The following is a 13,919-nucleotide window of genomic DNA, read 5'->3' as shown; positions in this document are numbered from 1 at the left end:
GGTTGTTACTTTTTGTTATTAAACATTATGATAATTTGGCCTTTACTAGTTTACGAAACACCTTTTCTCTTCCTAAGAGGGATATAATCATACACAATCACTGCAGAGGGGATATTAATGAAAAGCCCTTTGCAGTCCTTGTGCAGCCTCTTATTGATGGGACACTGACACTGGACCTGCTCGGGCACCTCAGCCATGCAGGAATGTTGCTGTCCTCCACCTCCTCCCAGTCTCATCACATTAAAAATACTAATCAGCAGTTTTCTGACATCCCCAGATAACCCACGTTTCTCCATTTTGTAGTAATCAAATCAAGAAAAATAAATCTCAAGTAACCTTTCAAGCAAAAATGGAACTGGAGATTACTCATCTCATGCCCAGGTTTGTCACGTACTCCCTTTCCTCCAACATTTAACTTCAGTATTTATCTTCTGTAACAGTGAATAATTTCAGAAGAGGAACTCACAGCCTCACATACTTAGGAAATTTGTTCCATCTCCACATACTCATTGATATAAGACAATATAATTAAAATATCCTTTTATTTCACTTAAGAAACAGCAAATGTTTCATTTTGTACCATCTCTTTTTTAGGAGTTCAATATCTCTATAAAGTATCATAAGCATTCAGTTCAACATACATTGCACAGTTCATTATTTGAGTCTCACTACAGGGAAAAAAAATCATGGGATTCAAACAACTAATTCCATGAAACAGTTGCTCTTAGTGAATATAATGTTGCAGGTAAATAAATACATAATATCAATCCCAACTTGTTCCTCATCCAGTACAACTTTTGCTGCTAGAAGTTCAGCAAGAGGCTGATGTTTCTCTCTGATAGAAGCAGAGGGCTCTACTGAAATACCTTCAGCATTACTATGACTGTACTTCTTTACATCATTAAATTAATACAAAACACTTCTAAAACACTTCATCCAAGGACAGTTTGCTTTGTAGTTCCAACTACTATGGAAAGGACACAAATGAGAACAAACCTGAATTATCAAACCCTAAATTATCAGCTGTTCAGCCAGCAAAGGAAACATCACTTATTGCTCTGTGCAGTGCCAGAGGGCTGCTGCTGTGAAGTGGCTGAAGGTAGATCTCCCTCGTCCATCCTCACATTAATCTTCTTTTCACATAAAAGGGCATTTCATAAAGCCTGGCCAGTTAATCTTTCCTTAAAATGCTAAATAAATCCCATGTGGGGGGAAAAAAGCAAGTTAAAACTGTTAGTGTGGAGGACAGTTGTCACGTTAATCAGAGCTGAGCTCTGTGTACGGGCACAGAGCATTTTGGGGGGGGAAATGGGCTTTTTTTCTGCAGCTGTTTTGGGCATGGGGCACACTTGATATCAAATTCAGTCCTCAGCATTTGGACATCTTAGCAATATACTCACAAACCACCAGTTGTCCTTTAACGTTGGAACAAAGTTAACTTCTAACACCAAGCCATTTGCACACGGAATTATTGGATATCTTTTGACCAAAATTTTTTTTCTATTTACCAAAATACTCTCTATGGCTATAAAGTGTTCCAGGAAAATATATATTTTTTCATATGCTCTGTGTCTTGATCTCATATCTCTCAACCCCAGAAGCAGCTTTTTAAAAGTACAATTCCATCTATGACTGGACAGCTTTTAAATCAAAGCAGCAGCAAACACTGGCTCTATTTAACGTTCACAACAGAGCAATCTCACAGATTCCTGAGGTTTCTACCAGGGCTTTGGAATAGCTAGAGGCTGGCAGCTGCTCACGGGCAGTAGGGGTATCAGAAGATGCAGGCTCAGTGTTAGTCATAGATCCACTCATGAGCACAGCTTCGGTAATCAACCAGTTCTTCGGGAGTGAACCATAAATTGATCTCTGTCTCAGCACTTTCCACAGAATCACTTCCATGAATGATGTTCCTAGGAAAATAAAAGGTGGATAGAAGAGTAAGAGAATCCTCAAACTCGAAACAAAGCAAGGCTCTTGTTTTGAAGTGGTTTCCATTATGGAGAGGAGCTTTAAGCATCTGTAAAGCAGGAGCAGGCACAGCACAGGCAGTCCCAGCTTTGCTCCTCATTTTTGTCAAAATGGGGACAACCACGATGCCATTTCCATCCTTAGAGCACAACATTACTTGAGCCCAGGGAATGGCAGCTCCATGAGTAAGACAGAGAAGGATGGAGCACAGTTCCTCCATATATCATGATATAACACTTGACATTTAGTGTCTTTGGATGATATCAAGAGTTTTAGAACATACCTTCCCACTTGAACACAGAAGTCACCACGGATAGTGCCAGGCTTGGAATCGAATGGATTAGTTTCTCCCAGCATCACCCTTCCAGTCTTAATCACGTTAAGACCTTCCCACACCTTAGAAGGAAAAAAAAAATCCATTGAGATTATTAAATCTTAGCAACAGATAATTTCCACAAGGACACAGGGCTGCCCATCATGGCACAAGTCACCATCTGAATATTTGTTTTAGTGAGACTTATTTTATCCCTAATTTTTCTGTCAGATTCATGAACATCTGCTGATGTTCTCCTCTTCTGCACAATCCCCCTCCTTACCCAGAATGGGGAGAGAACCATTTTAAATCCCAATACTGTAAACATCTTTACTCATGGAAGAGCTAGACCTCACCTATTTTTCAAATACACTATCAAGAAGAAAAAGAGGAAGTCCCTTCTAATGAAATTAGATCGAAAAAAAATTTCAAAGTTACTCTAACATAGGAATATAATAAAAACATTCCACCATCCTTTTTCAGCTTGCTTAATACATGGCATTTTGTATTGAGGGGGCTTTTGTGCAGGTTTACTGTTTTTCAAGGTCCATCTTTGGTTCCCCTTTTATCCCTCTTCCTCAATATATTTACTGGAATGAGAGAAAGATTATGAGAAAAGATTAAAAAAAAAGTGTTAACAGCACATCTTCTTAATTATAGTATTTGAATCTGGGTTTTTAGGTCCTTTTAAAAGTAAACTAGAATTCAATAGGTAACACAGTCTCATTGCAGGTAATACAACCAGTGTTTTTCTGAGCTGAGCTTCACTGTCAGGAACTCACCATGGCCACGACAGGTCCCGAGTGCATGTACTGCACCAGCCCATCATAGAAGGGCCGGTCCTTGAGGTCAATGTAGTGTTCTCTCAGAAGGTCTTCAGAGGCCTGTGTTCAAAACCAGCCAGACAAACAAAAAAAGCTCACTGTAAGAACTTAAGAGCATAGTGAAATCACAGAGATTAAGCTCAGAGCACTGGTAATCCGGAAACTTGCACGCACTTCAAAATTCAGAATTTCTAGCATCTTCCTAGGAGCACTTCTGGTCCATATGAATTTGAACTGTTTGCTTTAACCACAACTGAGCTTAGAAAAGTGTCTGTAACCAGTACAGATGGTTTATGTGACCTGGGATTTGTGGAAGATGTTCAGAGATATTTATTAGGCATGGGATGCACCTGAAATATTCTCTTCAGACTAAGGACATCAGGTTACTAAAATTAGCATGCTTAGCATGCCTAAAGCATTTAGCCAGAGCTGGGAACTGGAACTTTTCCAAAAACACCCAAAATAAGACTTCTCAAAATTTCAGGTTTAAATATTCTGCAGACTACATTTGCTGGTCCAGCATGCTGCTCTATTTCAAGGCTACAGGTGGTATGAAAGAAAGGGGAGACATACCAGTTAAGGAGAGCTTACATGTATTAATTTCATGGCCACCAGTTTGAATCCTTTCTGCTCGAAGCGCTTGATGATCTCCCCGACCAGCCCCCTCTGGACGCCGTCGGGCTTGATGGCGATGAAGGTGCGCTCCTCGATGGAAGCCATCGTCCTGAGGAGGGAGAGAGGGAAGGAAAGTCGTTATCCCAGGATGGGCAACCCCAGCCCTGTATCTCCTGTAGCATCGGCTGCATCGGTCGGTAATCCGCGGTCCGCACCGGTCGCTGCACACGGGTTTTCACAAGCGCTGCGGGAGCGAGTTTAAAGCAGTTTCCCGAGTACAGAAACAATAAGCGAACACTAAAATCAGTAAAGCTCTGAACGGAAGGTAAAGCCCGTCACGGATCCACCTCCCAGCGCCGTGCAATAAATAAATCCACACGCGCAGAGTTTTCGTCTGGAGACCCCAGCGCGGCCGGAGGGCTCCGCGCCCCGCACACCTGGGCAGGTGAGGAGCGCGGGACCCGCGCGGGGGCTGCGGGGAAGCTCTGCGGGGATGGGGGGCCGAGGGCTCTGCCCGGGGGCCGGGGACACCCTCCCGCTGCCCCCCTCCCCGTCTCACCCGCTGGCGGTCCCGGCGGCTCCGGCAGCCCGTGTCACCCGCTGGTGGCTTTGCCACCGCTTTGTGTGCGCGGGGACCGGCCCAGCTTAGCGCTGAGCCCCCCCGCCCCCGCGGTTGCCATGGGGACTGCGCGGCCTCCCGCCTGCAGAGGACGCTGCTCCCCCCCCTCCATCGCCCCCCACCCGCGTCGGGCCCCCTCCCGCACCCACAGAGGGCTTTTGGGGTCTCCTGTTCCCTGCCCGCCCCGGCCGGGTCACACCGACACCCGGGGAAGTCAGGCTGAGCCCTTCCAGCTTCTCATCCCATTTTTTGGATCCCATTTTTTATATAACAAAAGACATATAATATTACCTTAATAAAAATCTCATTATCATACTGTTCTGCTCTAAGTTTCTGCTTTAAAGAAGGCCATTAATTGTCGTTGTTGTTGTTTTGCTGGTTATAATATATCACTATATTGAATATTATTGTATTTGGTACTATATTAGCTCTCTGAGTCAAAAGACCCTTCATCAGTTTGCCACTGAACTGCTTTCCCTTGAGCGTTTTACTGCCTTTGAGAGAATTGAGGATAAAGCACCTGGACGGAAATCCATGCTTGTCCTGCTTTTATTTCCAAACTGGGATGAACTTCCTGGGCTCCACTCCCTGGCTCTTCTTGAATGTAAAATTTCACTTCCCTCTGGGCAGGACTTTGCTGCTGTTTAACAGGGAGAAGTTGAGCTTTTTGATAGCATGGATTTCCTTATTCAGGATCCCTTTTCTTTGCCACATTCCATCAAAATCCATGTGTTACTTTTAGTTCTGGTGGGAGAATACAGCTCTGCATCTGGTCAAGAAATCCGTTTACTAGGATTCAGGGGTCTTTTTTCCAGATATGATCATACTATGATGGACCCATTTTTCCATAAATGTTATTAAAAAAAAATACAGCATTGTACATTTTAGCAAGTTCCCCTGGAGTTATTTTGGACTTAGAACTTCTGAGTATTCTCGTGACGATGTCAATCCACTATATTCCATTGCTTCAATACACATTTATCTGAGATGTTTTATAGTACTAAAACAAACTCTAATGCTGTAATCCTCACCATGGCAAAATAATACTTAAACATAGAAAAAAGGTCTCTAGAAACAGGATGTTTAGAAAAATATCAACTTAAAAGCAGCAATAGGACATCTATTTACAGGCCTGTTAAATCTACGTCATTTAATGATTAAAGCTTAGGAGTTGCCCTAAGGTGGGCAAGCACTATTTCCAGCTTTACCATAGGTCTGCTCTGTGATCTTCGCCAAGTCTTTTAACCTCATTAAATAAGGGTCATCTTTGTCACTTTTGAGATTAATCCATGATTAACAGAGCAAGTTGTGCATCACGTGGTACACGAAACACCACAGAACTTAGGCTTCCCTGTTATTTTTACTGTGTAAATGAGCAGCTTTATTGCTGGTTCAAAGTTCTACCATGATCACAAAATTGCATTAAAATTTACATGTTTATCTAAAATGTGAAGAAGTAGAGAGTCCAGACAAATAATTTCCTAAAAACAGGCTGATCATGGGAGAGAAGTAAAGACCTTCAAAGTCCTCAGTGAGAGAACTAAGTGCAGTTGCTGAGCTCAAACCATTTACACATTACTTAAAACCAGCAGAGATTTTTTTAAAACAGGCCTGGAGCAAAAGGTTGACCGTAAATGTCTCCAGACTTCAGTAGAATTTAAACATAATTCCTAGCTTGGGTGGTTTGGTCCCATCTGTACAATGATCTCAGCTCACAGCCTCTGTCTGTACCACTCAGAACATTTGGGGGGGTTCTCATTCTGTGCTGTGCTACTCTTGGTCCTTATAATCAGACTCCTCAGTCTGACATGTTTTGTTGCTCTAGGCTTTAGTACTCTTCATTTAGCTGAATGCTGCTATCATTCATCAGTCTTTACCTTGATTTCTGTTGCACTTTAAGGTGTAAAGCACCACAGAATGAGGCTTTTTATCAAAATTTCTTCCTCTGTGTGAAATCCCAGTTAAGCTTTTCTCACCCCAGACTTATTCAAGGGCTTATTTTCTTGCCTGATAAATTGCAAATCGATTTACTTTCAAATTAACCGTTATTTCTGAGGATAGGTAATGTGATTTTTCTTATTATCCAGAAAACTAATTTCTTTGTCAGTCAGTTCTGTCCCCAAGAATGTGATGGCATTTTACTCTGCTAGTTACCACATACAGCCACCATTATCAAGCTACAAAAACAGTTCTAGCAGGTTTCTTTGTGCTGTTTCATATGCTTGATTCATTTGCTAAATTGACAGGTCATCAAGGCCCCTTAATCTCCTGGAAAGAATCTAGAATATCATTCCATACCTCCTTCAATTTTTAATTCATCCCAGAGTTTCTGATCTCACACTGACTGCAAGGTGCACATCATGAAACGTGATCACTGTGGTAAGACTGTCAATAAGAGACATTTTTACACCCCTTAAACTCCTAGGTAATTTTTCTGCTCTTCATCTTTTTAAATACTTCACTATCCCACACTAGAGAACTCCCATATGACTAGAAAAAAAACACAAATGGCCCCTTTACCTGTACTCGTCAGTCTGACTGCAACTGTAGTGGCAGCAGCAGCCTGTTCAGTGATGCACCTGCTCTGTCTGGGAAAGAAAACCACATCTATACATTTTGCTGATAGAGACAGGATAAAAATAGCATGTCCTCAGAGCCCCCCTTTGCTAAGGGCTGTCAGCAGACACCTTGACCCACTTCTGCCGTCTGTCAGAACATACGTCTTTGAGATAACGTGTTTGTGCCTTTTGCCAAGCAGGATGTCAGTGACTATAAACCCTGCACAGACAAAAGGATCTCTGCAAGATTCAAGGGGATTGGTGCTTTTATCCTCACAATAATCTGCAGTTGTTTAGAGCTGTCCTCACCTTGTGCAGAGTTACACACGAACAACGTGGTGAGGTCCGGGTCAAGAGTTCATGGAAATTAGCTATGGCCTGCCCGGGTGCAGGGTGGAGTTCCCTCTCCACCTGGGCTGTTTGCAGCCTTCCTGCAAGATTTATTCAGGCTCAGGAAAGAAAAAAACACTCCCCCCAAAGGCTCTCAGTGCCTCCCACAACACAAAAACCGAGGTGAACGGGAACTATGTATGAGCCAAAGAGAGGGAGAAATCTCGACAGACGGCTTCCCCCAGCACTCCTGCAGCTGGTGAAGCTTTAATCTCTGGCAAACAGCAGGCAAACACGGAGGAGTTGCAGTTTTTCTCAGTGGACAACTGCTAAAGAGAAATAGGGAAAGAATAATATCTTCATAGGAATCTTTTCCGATAATTTACATGAAAGTTTCACTCGAGGAGATGTATGAAAGTAGACATTGTCTTTTTGAAATTATTTTTTAGCTAAAATGATGTAAATTTTTGGTCAGAATTAAAAGAAAAAGAGCTTTTCTTTTGTTGTGTTTATAAAGAAATTTGTATTTTAACAGGCTGCAGCATGTTAAATTATTAGCTTAGGAGGATGATGTCTAAACAGAACTCAGAAGAAATCAAAAATATGGGGCTGAAGTATTTTTTCTTTGTCATTCCTGCGCAGACTCACTAGCTGAGTACATAAAAAGACATCACAGCACATGCATTTAAAGCACAGTTCCTGTCTTAAAACCAGCCCAAATGAGAGAAAATACAGTGCAAACCTCTGCTGCTCTCCAGTGGAACTGAATGCAATCACCACACGTAAGAGTTCCATCACTTCTCAAGCTTTTGCACTTTTTAAAACACTCATTTCTTTGTTCCTGGGCTGCTGCTGCTGGGCCATTGGACTCCTCAGCTCCCTGTACAGGGAATATTACTTAATGAAAAACAATGATTTCCCCACATTTGAATTGTTTGATAGAAATTGTGCCAGAGGAGGTTTAGGTTGGATATTAGGAAATGTTTGTTCGCTGAGAGTGTGGTCACTGGCACAGGCTGCCCGGGGCAGTGGTGGAGTCACCATCCCAGCAGGGATCTGAAAGAGGTGCAGATGTGGCACGTGGGGACATGGCTTAGAGGTGGCCTTGGCAGTGCTGGGTTAATGGTTGGAGTTGGTGACCTTTGGGACCTTTTCCAACCTAAACAATTCTACGGTGCTATGAAAAATGAGGGACGTGAAGCAACTCTGAAACTTTTCAATCTCAGTACTTTGAAATTTAACCTGAATGTCTAGAACAGCTCACACTGTTCCTCAACAGAACACATGGTCCAGAATGGAATTCATTGTTCCAAATCCTAGGAAAATCAATCTCTCTTAGCAAGTGCAAGATGCCTTCTAAGCTCTATTATTGCTAAAAAGAACAGGATTTCTGATATTGATTTATCTGGAGACCTTGTTAGAACTAAAAGTCATTTTTGCAGTCAGAGACCAGCCAATACAGCACTCCAAGCACGGTCTGGGAGCTGCGGAGTCCCAAAATCTGGGACCTAAAATCCTATCTCTGTCAGTCATCCCCCGGTGAATCACTTGATCTATTTATGCCTCCGTGGGTGCGATAAACAAATAACACCGCTGCCATGGGAGCCGTCAGACAGCACTGCCTGGCATCTCCCACCCAAACTGGGAACTCTGCCCACGGGCAGGGATGTTCTCTCCGGTGATCTGGAGCATTCCTGTACCAGGAATATCAGGAATAGCGTGGCCAGCAGGACCGGGGCAGTGATTGTCCCCCCTGTACTCGGCACTGGTGAGGCCACACCTCGAGTGCTGCGTTCAGCTTTGGGCCTCTCGCTTTCAAAGGACACTGAGGTGCTGGAGTGTGCCCAGAGGACAACATGGCTTGTGAAGGCACTAGAAAACATGTCTGATGAGGAGTGGCTGAGGGAGCTGGGGGGGTTTAGTTTGGAGAAGAGGAGGCTCAGGAGGGCCCTCATCCTGCTCCACAACCACGTGGAAGGCTGCAGTGAGATGGGAGCTGGCTTCTTCCACTGTGAGAGGACAAGGGGAAACGGCCTTAAGCTGAGACAGGGGAGGTTCAGATCAGATGCCAGAAAAAAAGAATCTCACTGTTTGTGTGGTCAGACATAGGAATGGGCTGCCCAGGGAAGTGGTGGAGTCACCATGGGAGGCATTTAATAGGAGCTAAGTGATGAGGTTTGGTGGTTTGGGGGTTACAGTGGCAGTGCTGGGCTGATTGTTGGACTGGATGATCTTAAAGATCTTTTCCAATCTTGATAGTCCTGTGATCCCCCCGACGTGTCCCCGGCAGGACAGGACAGGACAGGACAGGACAGGACAGGATAGGACGGCCCAACCTTGCTCGGCTCAGATTTTCCCGTCTCCCAACACCGGCGGCGGGCGGCCGCCTCCCCGTGACGTCACACACAGCCCCGCCCCCTCGATGACATCACCAGCCATACCCCACCCGCGTGACGTCACACCCCGCACACCCCGCCCCGGCGTGACGTCACGGCGCGGCCCCGCCCGGCGCGGCGGGTGAGGTCAGAGGCACGCGCCGCTCCCGCCCCGGCTGAGGCTCCGCCGCCGCCGCAGGAGGGGCCGGACCGAGCCCGGAGCCGCCGCCGCCGCCGCCCCGCCGGGCCCCGCCAGGGCCCCGCGCTCCCCCCGCCGCGGCCATGGAGCTGGCGGACGGCGTGGTGTACCAGGAGGACCCCGGCGGGCCCGGCCCCGCCATGATGTCGGAGCGGGTGTCGGGGCTGGCGGGCTCCATCTACCGCGAGTTCGAGCGGCTCATCGGGCGCTACGACGAGGAGGTGGTGGCCGAGCTGATGCCGCTGGTGGTGGCCGTGCTGGAGAACCTGGACTCGGTGTGCGCGCACAGCCAGGAGACCAGCGTGGAGCTGGAGCTGCTGCGGGACGACAACGAGCAGCTGCTCACGCAGTACGAGCGGGAGAAGGCGCTGCGCAAACAGGCCGAGGAGGTGAGCGGGGAGCGCGGGGGCGGCGGCGCTGCCCGGGCTGGGGCCGCCCCGCGCGGGGGGCGAGGGACAACCGGGGCCCGGCGAGGGAGAACCGGGGCTCGGGGAGCCGCAGCCGGGGCTGGGCGAGGGGCCGGAGCCGCCGGTGACGAGTTGAGATCGCGACGCCGCTCCGGGAGGAGGAGGAGGAGGAGGGAGCGCCCGGTCCGAGCGGCTCGGCCTCCAACGGAACCCGGGCCCGACCCTGCCCGCTGTGCCCTCGGTCTCCGCATCGTCTGCTCCTGGAGGGATCCCGGATAACCCCTCTGCAGCTCTCCCGTGGCAGAGCAGACGAGGACCCGTGCTCTCGCTGCGCTGTCGCGGCCCCTCCGGGTGCGCTCCGTGCCGGGAGCTGGATGTAAAGACCAGTGGGTGTAAATACCCTTTAGAGGGTATTTGCAAAAAAAAAAAATAGTGGCGATGCACTGCAAAAACTGTGTCTAGGCTGAAGCTCTTCGGAGCCGGTGCAGCAAGCCGCAGGCAGCAACAGGTGGTGGTGGACTGTTCAATGACATCGGCTCTGGCTTGACATAGAGTCGATATTAGATGTTTTTGTTTCAACTTTTGTGCTAAGAATCACTTTGGCATAAATAAACTCACAAAGTGTTATCTCTTTGAGATTATAAAACAGTACAATAGAAAGCAGCTGTGCAGGATAACTTCCTCCAGCTTCATTGTCTTGCCAAACTCCTGAAGGAAATTGGATTGACAGCATTATCTGTAATAGAACAAGCCATCTTACAAGTCTATTTCCAGAATTCTTGTCCCGTGCTTATCTCTCTTGTTGTACTTGCCTTCTAAATTTTCCAAAAATCAGAGGAATGTGGGGAGGGTGAAGACAATGTTGACCATGAAAGCTTAATTTGAAAAACATTAACCTTGTACAAACATTCATTTATGTTTTGGTTATAAATGAGTGCAAAATGTGGTCTGCAGATTATTATTCCAGGTCTCAGTTATGAAGTGCTGTGATATGAATGATGCCCCCCCAGCTCTTGGTCTGAGTGACCATTGATGCTCCTTGTGAAACACGTAGTTGTTTTATGATGCCTTGTGGACTTCAGTCAGGGGACTGGTGCCATGAAGACTTAATCACTAGTTTTGACACAAGCTGCACGTACAAGGCTTTTTAAGAAAACATGTTTCTGTTGAGAGCGATAGGAAGGGACTGATAAATACTTTCTGAACTAATTCATGGGAAAATCGATCAGGCTTGAAACACAAGCAGCATTTGGCAGATTGAAAAAAGCAGGCCTTGAGCAGTAGAACAAAAACTGTATCAATATGATGAAAGAGAATATGGGGTTAATTATGTTGTTGTGGCTCTTCAGGAGCTGTAGTGCTTGTGTTGGTAGTGTGCTTCACTGCCATCTCTGTTTCTGTGTGTCATGATGAATTAACTTAAGGGGACAAGCATTATACAGTCTAAAACCCAGCACTCATGCTGCAAGACAGCTCCCTGATGCTTTCCAAAGTGCAGTTAGACCACAGATCATATTTTCATTGTAAGCACAAAGGTTGCTTTTGTGATGTGCTGAGGTCATTGAGCTGTACAGGTGTGAAAGTGTCTGTCAGGTACAGCGTGGCATGTTCAGGAGAGGCACGTGTTTTAGTCAGCCATGATTGTTACAGCTATTTTTGTGATGCTGGGGTAGCCTGATGGGTGTAGTATGTTTGAAATATTAGGAGGGAACAGGAATACAACACTATTTTTCTCAGACAGCAAGTTGTTGACTTAGCTCGTTTCTTTTCTTTCATTGGGGAGGTTGCTTGTGTAGGGTGATGGCAAAATGGAGAATTCTGAGCTACTAAGTTCACTATTTCATATCATCTGATCACAGAATCATAGAATGATTTGGGTTGGAAGGGATCTTAAAGCTCATCTCATTCCAACCCCCTGCCATGGGCAGGGACACCTTCCACTTGACCGGGTTATGCCAAGCTCTGTCCAACCTGGCCTTGGACACTTCCAGGGCTGGGGCAGCCACAGCTTCCCTGGGCAGCCTCTGTCATCTGCTCTGACTGTCCTGAGGAATTAACATACCTTCTTTTACTCTCTGCTTGGTGCTGTAGGAAATTTAATTTGTAGCAGTATCTTAATGAATATTAATAGTTTACATAGATATCTCTTTACCCCATTGTCCTAATTCATGTTCTTTATTTGCTGTGCTTAGAAAGTCTTACTACAGAAACATCTTGAAAGTTGTTGCCTGTAGAGTATTGAAATAATTTTTATTTTTAAAGTCACCTTAATGGAAGTTCTGGACCTGTTTCTCAGTCCTGTGGGTAACAGTCCCAATCTTTGTAGTTACTGTGAAGTGCCTTGTCTGACTTTTAATGAGGTAGGTTTTGTGATATTGCTGAAGGAGGAACCAGCTGTTCTGCTTACAGTTCTGCATAACTTACAGGCACCACGTCCTGCCACAGAGAAGTGGGAGAGGAACCAGCATTTGGGGTTCTTTTACACACTCTAAGTGTTCCTTCTGTAGCAATGAACTGCTTCAGACCTGGGGGTATGGCTGGCAGGTGTTCTGGGTAGATGGAAATAGGATAAAATCTACTTTTAGCCATGTCAGATTAATGATCTTTTAGCTTCTCTGCTGCTGGTGGGATTAAGCTGTTCTTGAAATATTTTGCAACCATGAAAAAGGATTTCCCACCACAAAAATTGGTTTAAGTAATAGCGTGAACTTGATGCCTGCCTTTTCTTACTGTTCCCAAAGTTATTTTTTTTCCTTAGGATTGTATGTTAAGTAAACACTCTGCAGTAAGAGTTTAAGTATTTTTCATTTGAGAACAAAACTGAGATCCAATTTACAGAAAGCTGTAAAACAGTGTGGAAGTTACCAGGTTGTTTTCAGTTATATGTATTTTTCTCTGCCCCAAGTTCAGCTGAGCTGGCTGTGTAGTTAATTTTTCCTCCCTGCTCCAGGAGGAACATGCCAGTGGCTGGGAATCTGGCATCACTGCAGAGCAAGTTACTAAAGGACATGTCACAGGGTAATAAAGATTGCCAAGTGGGTGGGAATATCTGACATCAGATACGCTCAGTATTGCACCTGGGTCGTGTGACAGGAAAACAAGTCTGAACATAAAGAGACAGAGAATGACATAAATATAGGAAAAAATGTTTCATTTGGCTAGTAATGTGCTGCTAAGTGATTCAGTGGTTGAGAGAGGGATCCAAATATCTGTGCTGTGCCATTGTGTAGTCTGGGTTCGTATTTACTGCAGTTATCGCTGTAAACTTTAAAGTAGTTTTGAAATTGATGACATAAAGACCTCTGAGTCTAATTTGTGAAGGACTTTTCACACTTTTATTGGAGGTCTTTAAGAACAGGTTGGACAAAGGTCTGTCTGAAATGACATGGTTGATCCTGCCTGGAGAAAATGGGACGGATTAAGTGGGAGTTGCCAAACATAGTTGCTGGAGGTATCACAGGCTTGGGTTTCAGCAGCAGGCACATGCAGGAGGAGGTGTGCATCACATCCTGTGCTTCCACCTCATCATAGCCTAATCAAAACTAACACTGAACATCAGAGCCCTGAAACAAGATGACCTTTTAAGGATCATTCTAGCTGTATCTTCTGTAATCTTGTGTAATTTGGTCTGATTGTTTTAGAGACGAGTTTGTGTCCTTCAGCTTGTTCTTGGGGGGAAAAAAAATCAAAAGATCTCATTTCTCATTA

At 45.4% G+C, this 13,919-nt stretch overlaps 2 protein-coding genes across 6 annotated transcripts in view; one reads left to right on the top strand and one right to left on the bottom strand.

The window, feature by feature from the left end:
• Positions 1-525: 525 nt before the first annotated feature.
• LOC135424595 (nucleoside diphosphate kinase-like) lies at positions 526-7,348 on the bottom strand. Of its 2 annotated transcripts, XM_064676009.1 has the most exons (6): positions 7,210-7,348; positions 6,863-6,930; positions 3,700-3,832; positions 3,067-3,168; positions 2,255-2,367; positions 526-1,913 (listed from the first exon to the last, which is right to left on the bottom strand). In XM_064676009.1, the coding sequence occupies exons 3-6, from the start codon at positions 3,826-3,828 to the stop codon at positions 1,796-1,798; spliced, it is 462 nt and encodes a 153-aa protein (XP_064532079.1). In that variant the 5' UTR covers positions 3,829-3,832; positions 6,863-6,930; positions 7,210-7,348; the 3' UTR covers positions 526-1,795. The 2 variants fall into 2 exon arrangements, with proteins under 2 accessions (XP_064532079.1, XP_064532078.1); XM_064676008.1 differs by lacking the exons at positions 6,863-6,930; positions 7,210-7,348 and adding an exon at positions 4,283-4,397.
• Positions 7,349-9,802: 2,454 nt separating this feature from the next.
• The window catches only part of SPAG9 (sperm associated antigen 9), a 58,811-nt gene continuing 54,694 nt past the window's right edge, over positions 9,803-13,919 (top strand). For 3 of the 4 annotated variants that reach the window (XM_064675991.1, XM_064675989.1, XM_064675990.1), the window contains exon 1: positions 9,804-10,193. In XM_064675991.1, the coding sequence (XP_064532061.1) occupies positions 9,888-10,193 (306 nt within the window). In that variant the 5' untranslated portion in view covers positions 9,804-9,887. Of the gene's footprint in view, positions 10,194-13,919 lie in introns of all 4 variants that reach the window. The other variant, XM_064675988.1, reaches the window with a different exon arrangement.

This window comes from Pseudopipra pipra, chromosome 19, assembly GCF_036250125.1.
Source record: "Pseudopipra pipra isolate bDixPip1 chromosome 19, bDixPip1.hap1, whole genome shotgun sequence".
NCBI classification, from domain to species: domain Eukaryota; kingdom Metazoa; phylum Chordata; class Aves; order Passeriformes; family Pipridae; genus Pseudopipra; species Pseudopipra pipra.
The sequence above is the reverse complement of the archived record's forward strand: the minus strand, read 5'-3'. Positions and strand labels throughout refer to the sequence as shown.